Source organism: Vigna unguiculata, chromosome 3, assembly GCF_037176805.1.
Source record: "Vigna unguiculata cultivar grain cowpea cultivar isolate G323 ecotype 2 chromosome 3, ASM3717680v1, whole genome shotgun sequence".
NCBI lineage: Eukaryota > Viridiplantae > Streptophyta > Magnoliopsida > Fabales > Fabaceae > Vigna > Vigna unguiculata.
Genome location: NC_140794.1, coordinates 20248937 through 20261099, shown reverse-complemented (window position 1 = coordinate 20261099; position 12163 = coordinate 20248937). Strand labels below are relative to the sequence as shown.

At 34.1% G+C, this 12163-nt stretch overlaps 1 protein-coding gene across 8 annotated transcripts; it reads left to right on the top strand.

Annotated features, from left to right (window-relative positions):
* The first annotated feature begins 3550 nt into the window (after positions 1-3550).
* LOC114177794 (RUN/FYVE domain protein) lies at positions 3551-10734 on the top strand. 8 transcript variants are annotated; one of them, XM_028063332.2, is made up of 7 exons: positions 3551-3700; positions 4508-4781; positions 4891-4999; positions 5215-5335; positions 5456-6205; positions 7345-9262; positions 9907-10734. In XM_028063332.2, exons 2-7 carry the CDS (start codon positions 4586-4588, stop codon positions 10338-10340), a joined length of 3528 nt encoding a protein of 1175 aa, XP_027919133.2. In that variant the 5' UTR covers positions 3551-3700; positions 4508-4585; the 3' UTR covers positions 10341-10734. The 8 variants fall into 8 exon arrangements, with proteins under 8 accessions (XP_027919133.2, XP_085527505.1, XP_027919127.2 ...); XM_085671379.1 differs by having other exon boundaries at positions 3561-3700; positions 4518-4781; XM_028063326.2 differs by lacking the exon at positions 3551-3700 and adding an exon at positions 3707-3929.
* Positions 10735-12163: the final 1429 nt, after the last annotated feature.

Below are 12163 nucleotides of genomic sequence, written 5' to 3'. Positions count from 1 at the left end.
AAACAAGAGAAATTTTAACTCTTTAAAACATATCTTAATAATATATGAAATCAATATCGTAATATGTATAAAGCCATTGATTTACAATTCAATATATCTTTGAAACTATGTATACATTTTTTTTAGAAGAAACTTTATTGTTTAAAACTAATTGATTATTTTGTTACCTGTTATTTATGGAAACAACACTATAATAATTTAATGAATTATTTCTCATTTAATCAATTAATTACACAAGTTAAAACATGAGATAACTCAATATGAACATAATGGATTATTTGTACAATGATGTTTTGTAACAACTTTAAGATAATCAATTATTATTAAAGATAATCAATTAAAGTTTAATCGATTATTCTACTTAAGATAATTAATTATGGCAACTAATAGCCAATTAAAATTTTTTAAATACTTTTGAAAACATCTTATAGAAAATGAAGGCTAATAATGATTATACTTTTTATTCTAAAATAAATCTTATTTTCATTTATACATTCACACACGTTCGAGCATGAAAACTATAAATGCTCAATACAAATGGTATTGTTACATCATCACACCACAATCTAGAGAAGAAAAAACAACCTTCATTCTTCATGATTTTGATCAACAAATTCTATTTATAAACTAGCAAGGAGAAAGAATACATATCTTGTGTTCTTTACGCTAATAATGGAGAATCTAATGTATGTGATTGTAAACAATATTAGGCTGATTTACAATGTACTTTGGTAGGGTTCTCTGACTTTAATTTGTCGTGAACTTGTATGCTAGATGGTCTGTTACATATTACACATTCAGAATTGACATGTTCGTTGGTTAGTTAGAAAACTACTTTCCAACCAACAATAACCTTGTCTACCACTAAATTAGAGTATATGATGTTAGTAAAAATGACTAAAGGGGAGTTGAAGGATTTGACGGATAATTTAAGATTCATTGATGGAAAGACAATTTTCTTTTATGGTAGTCTGAATGTGACTAACTAAGGATCATGTTCAACACGGTGGGAGATAACATACCAATGCTAGATATGCATTAAGGAGATGACTGAAGTGAAGAAAATCACCATCAAGAATAATTTGTCAAATGTCTTATGAAGGCATTTCTCATGATTAAGTTCATGCATTGTCTTCACATATTGAACATAGATTGTTATAATAATAATTTGAGGTGAAAGAGATTGTAATTTCAAACAAGCCTAGAATACTTAACTCACTTTAGAATAGACCATTTCATTGTAGGATGTTTAGGGATAGAAAAGAACAATAAATTATTTAGTGATCAATAATCATTATATTCTATTTCATGATAAATAATCATTATATTTTGTTCATGATCGATAATCATTGTATTATATTCAGTTATTTAGTTAGGATTTATATTTAACTTATAACTGCATTGTGTTTCCATTCTTTATGTTCCAAATGATGCAAAGTAAAAGATATATAGCACATGACGATTTATTCTTTTCACACTTTGTCTATGTTTTTATTCTTCATTTTCATTATCTAAGATTCACAACAATTCACTTTTTACACTTATTTATTTATTTTTTTAACTCAACTCAACACTAGATGTGTAACATTGAAAATACTCAATGATAAAAACGGAATATATTACGATATGTTTAAATAGTTCAACTACTTTTTTAGATAAAAATACTTTAACATAAATTAAGCAAAAATTAATGAACTAAAATTAAATTTTGCATATGTATTAACATACTACGACATTCAACACTCACGTTCCGGAATGATCCATATAGCAGAAAATCTCATTTTCATCTCACTGTGTGAAAAGTCGTTGAATCACTTATAAGAATGGAAACCTAACCTAGATAGAGAGAAACACATGATTGGATAATATACCGAGTCTTAATAACAAATATTCTAAATATACTACACTAGTTAAGAAGTAAAAAGAATACATTTTTAATAAAAATAATAAATTACACGGAAAAACATGATAGAAATATATTAATAATAATTTAAATAATTTTTTATCTTAATTTTTAATAAATATTTTAAAAACATGTTTATCTCTTGGTCTTAATGGATCGTCATGCTATAACAGTTGAGCTAACCTGTGGGGTTATTTATTAAAAGGACTGCTATGATAAATGGTACCAAGTCTAAATCATCAATGCACTCATCGCTCGCGATAGAGCTTTATTTAAATGAAAAAACGATATTTTTTACGAATAAAGATAAATAAATATTTTAAAAGATGAAAAGTAATAAACCTAAAAACGAAAATCGAAATTCCTATTTGTAATTAAAAATACTGTTTAAAAACTGTGATTTTTGTGTTTGACGGAAAAAGTAGAAATTGGCGACGACCGTTGGCAAAGTTAAACTCTGCTCGGGAAAATGTGTTAAGGAGGAAATGAAATGAAAGCAAAGCAAAGAGAAGATAAAGGCATAAAGCAATGAAAATGATTAGCATAGTAAGTAGCCTTTTAAGTTTCCTTCATCACCTACCAATTAAAGTGACATGATTCGATAATCTTCACATTAGTGTACACACCTATCTATTGCCTAATCATAACTCAGTTGTTAAGTTGACTTTTTCCTACCTAGTCCCCACTCAACTTTTTTTTTTTTTTTTTATCTCTCTTCCTTCCTTTCTTCTCAAGTTTTTCCCATTACAATTTTTAGCCTTATTTATCTGTTGCATCTATACAATATTTTAATTCTGGGTTTTTTTCATCCTTTAATTCAAATAGAGTTTTTTCTTTCTCACCAATTCAAGCACTATTCTTTAATTAAAATACCATTCTCTTCCTTCATGGATAGAAACCTTAGGCCACAAAAAAACTAATTAGGACATATCAACTATTTCAAAATGCAAAGCCTCACCAAAATCAAACCCCTGACCGTGATGCTTCAGTCCTCCTGAGAAAGACTTTCTTATATTATACACACTTTTGGGTCTCTCATACACTGTCCAACGTTGTTCTAAATAATGCTAACTTTGTTCATTACTTTGAACTTCAAATTTTAGAACATGGTTGGCCAAAATATTACTAATACTACTAGTATAATAGCTCTTGTTTTTCCTTTTCCTTTTGGGGCTTTCAACGAGTCAAAACTTTTTAGTTGCTATACGGATCAGTGTAAGGTAACGTACATTTAATATTACTGAATGTGATAAGAAATTTAATAGCTTAGTCCCAAAAATTGACCCCAGCCATTAAATATTATTATCGCTTATTATTATGGCTCGTTTATGCGATGAAGGATCCAAAAGTTCAAACTTGTCTCCAATGTGGCATGTAACACCCTAGGCATTTACCTACACATGTAACCTTCGACCAGCACGATTATAATATTAATGTCTCATTCAATCCAATTGATGTTTAGCAATTAAAAAGGTAGAAAATGGTTCATGAGCTATAATATCAAGTGGAACTAAAAATCCTAGACATTAAAATCGACTAATTAATGTATTTTAGTTCTTCTACGCAAACACAGAAATTGAGAAAAATAGAAGACATAAAAAATTCTTAACCATATTGGAGTGCCATTTAGGAGAAAAAAAAAAGGTTTGCAAAAAAAAAACAAGAGGGAACCTACGAGGCACTTGTAACGGCAGAAAAAAAAAAAGGAACTCAAAAGGAAGCTGAAAAACAGAAAAAAGAGAGGAAAGAATGCTTGCTATTTAGGACAAAACAGCAAATCAAAGGACAACAACAAAGGTTATGGTTGAGTATTAATATTATTATTCTCAAATTGCAGTTCAATATTATGTTTTTTATTTTTCAGAGCTGAAAAAAAAAAAGAATTGTGTGAGGAGAGAGAAAATGGAATTTTTTTAGAGTTTGTTGGAACCGTTGGATCACACTGGTTCTGATCTGTACTTTTGGGTGCTCAGAAGAAGCCATGAATGCTGTAGATCCGGGTGTCTGGGACAACATTCGTCGCATTGTAATTGGCATTTAAGCTCTATTTTTTTGTTTTTGTTTTTATTATATTTTGTTTTTTAATCTTAGAATTCGCACTGTGTTTGAAGCTATTTGACTTGGGAATTTGGTGAGCCTTGTTTCGCTGTATGCTCTGAACTTGCTTAATGGGTGCTCCAGCTTGAATTTTGCCGTTTGAATTGGCTATGTTTTTGGTCGGTGATGGAAACGGCGTAATTAGGATCTATTCCTGGCCAATGTTTTAGGGTTTCAGGTTGAGGGATATCTTCAGTGTTAGCTTTGGATGCTTATTGCATATGAATGTTGAGGGGTTAGACATTGCGTTTGGAATGGTACAGTTGTTTTAATATGCCAAATTTAGTTTGTTTGTTTTGGGATATGTGGGTTGGTTGACTCAGTCACATTGGGTATGGTGCTTGCTAGTGTTTGTTGAGTGCTTAGAAAAAGTAACGAAGCCTGAGGAGATAGTTGGTGAATGAAAGTGGGTTTTTTTTTTTTTTTTTTGCTGGTATTGTTGTTTGGAGATTGGATTTGTGGTGAGCTTGAGCTATGTGTTAACAATAATCATTGTTTGTTGGTTAGGGTGTTGAAGGTTTTTGACTTTGGATTGAATGGAGAACTTGAGGTGAAACTTGTTGAGCATTGCATTGGGTAGGGGAGATGCCACCTTCCCCGGCATTTAGATGCTCTCCTGGTAGAGAGTCAAGATCAGACAGTCACAAGCGCGGACGCAGTCTTGAAAGTGGATTGCACTTAAGAGAGAAAGATGAAGATCTTGCTTTGTTCAGTGAAATGCAGTCCAGAGAAAAAGAGGGCTTTTTGCTTCAGCCATCAGATGACCTGGAAGACTCATTTTGTAATCTTCTTTACTCGCATCTTGAGGAGAGAATGTATATATATTTATCAGTTGCTTTATTTGTGTGATACTCATGCATTTCTCCCCCATTTTTTATATTAATTTGCAGCCCAGAAGTTGAGACATTTTTCTGATATCAAGCTTGGGATATCCATTCCCGGTCGAGGAGAAACCAGTGAATTGCTTAATGCAGATGGTGACAAGAATGACTATGATTGGTGTGTAGTTTTTTCTATCTTTTGAATCTTACTATGCTAAATCTTGTTGTTGTGTTATGATCAAATTTTATGATTTCAATTCCAACTTTTTGCAATTGTGTTTCTTTCACACTAATAGTTTTGTCAATAATTCAAAATCCCTTTTTTCCGAAGGTTTAGAATTAGATGTGCATTTTACTTTACTGATGCTGCATTTCTGTTTTATTCGTTTGAAGGTTATTGACACCACCGGACACTCCACTGTTTCCTTCACTAGATGATGAACCAGCAGAAATAAATGTTGTGAGCAGAGGCAGGCCTAGAAGTAAACCTATTTCCATATCAAGATCATCTACGGTGTGCTTTGAAATCTGTTTTGTGCACAATTACCTCTTGAATGAAAATCCTAATATTTTCTTCTCTGTATGAAAAGTGTGTTATTTTAGTCACTATCCACCTTTTGTTGGACACTTTCAGATGGAGAGAAGTTACAAAAGCAGTAGGGGCAGTGCAAGTCCTAATCGCTTAAGCTCATCCCCTCGATCTGGGAATAACACATTGCAATCAAGGGGAAGGTCTTCATTGACGCCAAATTCTAGTCCAACTCAAGTTATTAGACAGGCTACTCCAACAAGAAGACCATCTCCACCTCCAACAAAGCCCGCAACACCTGTTTCTAGGTCCTCTACTCCTACTCCTCGGCGAATCAGCACTGGCTCGGGTAGTCCTGCCGTCTCATCTGGGATTAGGGGAACTTCCCCTGTTAAGACAAGCCGTGGAAACTCCGCTTCACCAAAGATAAGAGCATGGCAAACAAACATTCCTGGTTTCTCTTCTGAAGCTCCTCCTAATCTCCGGACATCTTTGGCTGATCGGCCGGCATCATATGTGAGGGGTTCATCCCCAGCATCCAGAAATAGTAGGGACTCTACTTCTAAATTAGGTAGGCAATCAATGTCTCCCACGCCTTCCAGGAGCAGCAGTTATATTAATAGTCATGATCGAGATCAATTTAGTTCACGCAGCAAAGGTTCTGTCATATCTTCTGGTGATGATGATCTGGACTCTCTTCAGTCCATCCCTGTGGGTAGCCTAGACCGATATGGTTCAAGAAGGGGTGGTTCATTTTCAAACAGCAAATCTCCCTCAATTTCCAAGAAGCCAGCCAGGATGGTGTCCCCAAGTTCTGCTCCTAAAAGATCTTTTGATTCTGCTCTACGGCAAATGGTATTTTTTTGCTTAAATCTTGACTTACTTTCTCAATCATTTTATAGTTCGCTGAGTAATTTCAACTAAAGAAGCTGTTTTTAATATGATATTCCTAAATTGTCTATATTAAAATTCTCGTTTGACAAAAAGATATGTTCAGTCAACTCTTCTCTGCATATGCATGCACATAATTTCCCTCTTTTATTCACTTTCCTTTTCACATATGCTAATAAGTTAGAACATTCTTAAAAGGAACTTGGGTTGAGGCACTTGAATCTCACATAGAGTAGTATAAGATGCTCAGTAGAATATTTAGGTGGTTCTCTTCTTTAATAGTTAGCTTTTAAAGCTGGGTTCTCCAAGTGCTTGGATACTTATCAATTGGTACGAAAGCTGGTTGCAATTAAAGTGAATAGGTTGCTTAAGTCCCAGATCCAGTAGTATAAGTTGCTCGGGGGAATATTTAAGTATTTGGTTATCCCTTTATAATAGCTAGCTTTTGAGTGTGGGTTCCCCATTGCTTGGGTACTTGTCAAAATCAAAACAATTTAAATTGAATTTGGAGTGAGCCAACTATCTTCGATCTTTCTAGGCTACCAATAATCAAAACTTTGACATAATTTCAAGTATGTGTGTATTTCCCCCAATACTCAGGAACTGTTGGCTAGAATCCCCTAGTGCTACGGAACTCCCCGGGTCTTCCAGGGTTGTTACTGTGGAATCAGTTGGGATGTGATTAGGTAGGATTGGATTGAAGTGAACCTGGTCACCTGGAGAGTACAATCATATTTGATTTATTTATCTCTATAATCTTGGTACAATGCTTTATTTGGTTCTTCTGGTGCATGTTCTCTTTCCTCTCTGTTTATTTTTAAGCTACACATGATAAGACTATTATTCAAGTAAGTGACTTCAGCAAAGTCATCAATGAGCTTTTTTGTTGCGCTGCATATAAAGTGGCATACGTGGATTATCATAACCAAGTTTACACATTTGCTGTTCTTAGTCACGAATGAGTTTTTCTTGGAAAGAGTTGTTCATTCATTCATGCTCCCCTCACCTTTTGCCCTGATCTTTTCCCTTATGTCTTTAAGAGTTGGATGCGAACTTGGGATCAAACTGCTTACTTTGTTTGTTAACCAACCTTGCTGTGCCAGGATAAAAAAAGTCCTCAGAACATGTTCAGGCCTCTCTTGTCAAGTGTGCCAAGTACAACCTTTTATGTTGGAAAAGCAAATTCTGCACAACGATCCCTGGTATCTAGGAACTCCTCTGTCACAACAAGCAGCAACGCAAGCTCTGATCATGGTACAAGTTTTGCACCAGATACTGAAGGGAGTGACCACAATCAAGAAGATGCCAGTGAAACTGAAAAGATAGTATATGCTGACATTCATGAGGAAGTATTTTCCTTTGATAAAACTGATGTATTAAATGCAAACATTGAGCATGAGATCATTGATGAATCAGTTGATGTCCTGCACAATAAAACTATAGGCCCTATGATTGGTTTAGGTCCCACTGAATCTGAGACTTTTGTTTATCATGGTATTGACAAAGAATTCAGTGAAAGTTTAGAAACGTCCGATGCCATAGTTGACATTTCTGAAACTAGTGCTTTTGAGAATACAGAAATCTGTTCTAATTGTGGTTGTCCTCTGGAGGCCACTGATCAAACTGAGAAGAATCTTAGACTATGTCAAGAATGCAGCAGGAAAACCACATTGTTGAGACATATCATCCCGGATGCAACTTTGGCAGTTTCCAGTGACAATTCAGTGAATTCCACAAGCATTCCTACAGAAGAAAAACCATCACATGAAACAGACCAACTAGCTGTTGAGTCTAGACTGTCTCAAGAGAATAATGTGAGTAACGTGAGGTTTCCCCTTGGAGAACCAGGTGCAGAGGCAAATCACACTTTTCCCAGTGAATATATTTGGGACAACTCGCAACAAAATCCTCTCTCAAGTTCAGTGGAGAGAAATGAGCAGACGTCTACTAATCAGCTAGAGGTGGACCAGTCAGGGGTTGATTCCACGAAGCCTGATAATCATTCCGGGGAGCAGCAGTTGTCTCTTTCCAAAGACCGCTCAATTTTGAAAGCTGACCTCTTGGAAGGCACTGGCATCTCTGTACTACTAAAAAGGTCAAACAGTAGCAAAGGACCTGTAATTCAGGGCAGGACTTTTACTGCCACAACGCTATCTTATGATGACCTGTCCTTTGCAAGAAACAGCATGAACAGTATTAGAAGTTCAACGGGCCGTAGCAGCTATTCTACCTCATCATCTGTTGATTTCAGCTCAACAAGACATTCTGATTTTCGCGTCCAAAGGCAGTCAAGTGGCAGGAAATTGGATGTAGACTATGGATATGACGTCAGGATCAGGCCTCCAAGCCCTGGTTCATCTTTTTCTGGAATGTCAACCCATTCGTACCATGGATTAGGTTTTACTACACAAGAAACTTCATCTGGCAATACTGAATGCAGCAACCTAGAGGGGATACCCCAACATCTGCGAGAAATGCAAGCTTCAGAAAATACAGTGACAGATGTGATTGATTCTTCTATGAGTTCCATTGTTGCCAAGGAAGATAATCTTGAATACCATGACCGTAGTAGAACAGCTGATGCTTGTATCTCAGTATTAGTAAGCCCGGCTACTGGTGTTCGGCCTGATCACAATTCAGTGGCATCATTTCCAAATCATGAAAGCTGTATTTTAAGTGATAGAATTGAAGACCATCCGAATAATGTGGGCAGTGTGCCAAATACCGAAACATCAGTTCAGGATGCAAAGTCATCTTTTGATGAGGAAAATGATATGGAGAACTCTAATGTGGATGGATTGGATGCTCTGGTTACTACCAACACTTCTAAAATTGAAGAATCAGAAATAGATGGGGAAAAATTTAGTCAGAATGATACTGGAGTGGTAGATGATGATCCATCACTTGTATCAAAATGCCCTGTTGATGATTTTCAGGAACCTTCTGTTTCAATTTCTTCCAGTGATTCTCTTGCAGCTTCTGTTTCTGAGCTCAACGCCTCCGAGTACTCCCATGGCATAGGTATGATGCTGTTTGAGATGAGCATGAAAACTTTCTGTGACAATCTTAAATTATTCTTATGTCTCGAATACTGTCGTGTATGTACATAGCACATAGTTTGTCATGTAAATTTTAAACAGATAAACAAATTTCATGGTCTTGTTTTCTAACAGATAGAGTAGTATACTTTGGAAGGTTGTTTCTTTACATATTTTTTTACGAATGATAATAATCTGAATTGATGTGCCTGATATGTTAAGAGTGGTAGTCAGCAGCAACTTAATAGTCCAGTTTCCAATTTGCCGGAAGATTTGTATTTCGGATTAACTTTTGTGTTTTGGAATCAAAAGTAGAATTTTTTTTTTTATTACAGAGTGTAACAAATGCACTCCCCAAAATTTCCAATGCAACCCCGAGGTAATTTTTTAATAAAAAAGTTCTATTTTTTGATTTCATAACCGCTGCTCTTGAGGATCTGTAATATTTTTCTACGAGCTTTCTGAAATCTGAACAAATACTTCATTAATAGTGGGGGAGTACAAGAAAGCTGTTTCTCAATGTACATGGTTTTGGCGCTTGTAATCTATTTTATCTGCTGAACCTTTATTTGGAGAAAATATTAGTGCTCAGCAAATTTCTGACAGATTTCTAATGCTATTTCCCAGAAGGATCCACAGTTACGGTGGAGTGTCAAGATGGTGTTAACACCAGAAGCTTGACACTTGAAGAGGCAACAGATACTATACTTTTCTGCAGCTCTATCATCCATGATCTTGCATATAAAGCTGCAACGATTTCAATGGAAAAGGAACACTCAGAACCATTGGAAGGTTCTGAGCCGACAGTGACTATATTGGGGAAACCCAATTCCGATATAAAGGACACACGCAGCCAGATTGCCCGCAAGCGTGCTATGAAACCTCAGAAGGCAAGGCCTAAGATGGTAGAAACTGATGTAAAATCAGAATCGCCTACCAAGACTGAGAATGATGAAAATACTGATGAGTCTTTGATACGCAATGTTGGGCTTCCTAACAAGATAGACAGCATGAAGCCCCCTAATAAGCTTGAATCAAAGTGTAATTGCATCATAATGTGAGAGTTCATAGTTCAGATTGCCTTCTGATTTGTGCCAGCATTTCTTCTCCTTCTGTTGGCCTATATATATACACCAGAGCAGAGCTTAGCCAAATGCTTCCCCGTTTGTGTTTAGGTTTATGGCTGTTTCGGATAAATAGCCAATTGCTATGTGGTGGTTCCAATATATTGTAAGATATGGCACTTTGTGTTTGACATAATTGTAAAGTTATTTTTTTTTCCCCTTCCTTTTTTGTTGTAGGCCATTATTTTGAGGTAATTTGAGGATTGTGTTCCTCCAGATGCTCCATTCTTGTTATTTGATTTCCATCTCAAGTGATTCATGAAAGGAAGTGTGAAGTAGAACTCATTCATATTCGTTAAGATTGTGAAAAGCATACTGATTTCTTTGCTAAGTTTTTCCATGTCGGACAGAGCTGCAGTTGAATAGATTTAGATTTTTTCTTCTAGACTAGTATTTTATGCATTGAATTGCACAAGATAACTGTTGAATTTTATATAATTAAAATTTGTAATAAATAAATATTTTAATATGTGTAAATTATACATATAAGTTATATAGATTCTATTTATAGTAACTGTTTTAAACTGTCATATAATATTTATAACAATATATAAAAAATTAATTATTATTTTAAAAATTAATTATTTATAACAATATATTTATAACAATATATAATATCTTTTTTGTGTTCATATTTCGTTATGTAGATTTACCCTTAATTATTGTTTTAAAAATTAATTATTTTATAAATAGTTTATCTTTAATTGTTATTCTACAACCCTCTTTTATCTTTGACCGTTATTTTAAAAACTTATTTTGTGTACATATTTTATTTTTTTAATTTTACATTTAATAACTATTTTAAAATTTAATTATATATTTCGTATCGATCTTAACTCAAATTTCTATGAAAATTAAAAAATGTAAACACACAAGTGCGACAACATTTGTATTTTTGCTAATTATTTTTATTATATTAACATTTTTTTTGCACCAATTAAGTATTGAAATTTAATTTAGATATAGAGATACAGAAGAATAGATTGGAAGAGGCAAATGATTAAAAACATCAAATATATAATAGAGATTAAATGTGTTAAAATAAAAGAGAAAGATGTATAGGATGAATCCTTAATGTTTACTAATTGGGACATATAAATCCTATGTAACAAACTTGTTACAAATATAATCAATTCAAGGTCCTTGTAAAGATTTGGTAAAAATATATGTTAATAGATCACTTAAATTAACAAACTCAGTCTTGATGTCTCTATATATGGTCTTTTATCAATAAAATGATAATCAACATCAATGTGTTTGATCCTTTTATGAACGACAAGATTAGAACTAATATGAAGAGCAACCATCCAAATTCTAACTCTTTAATTGTTTTAAGTCAAAGAAGTTCACAATTGGTCGTGACCATAACTTTATACTCTGTTTCTACACTAGATTTTATCACAACACTTTGTTTCTTGCTCTTCCATGAGATTAAGTTATCGCACATCGAGACACGATATTCAAAAGTGGACCTTTTATTAGAAGGAGATCCTGCCCAATCAGTATTTGAATAATAGACAACTTTAGTATGGTTATTGTGACCATATAGCAAACCTTTTCCAGGAGATCCTTTAATGTACTTTAATATATGAATAATTGCATTCTAATGATTTACACATGAAGAATTGACAAATTGACTCACCACCTTGACTGCAAAGGAAATGTCAAGACAAGTAATACTAAAATAGTTTAATTTCCGAACTAATCTTTTGTACCTTAGGATATGAGAAAGCTCCCGCTGATTAGGTAGATGGTTGATA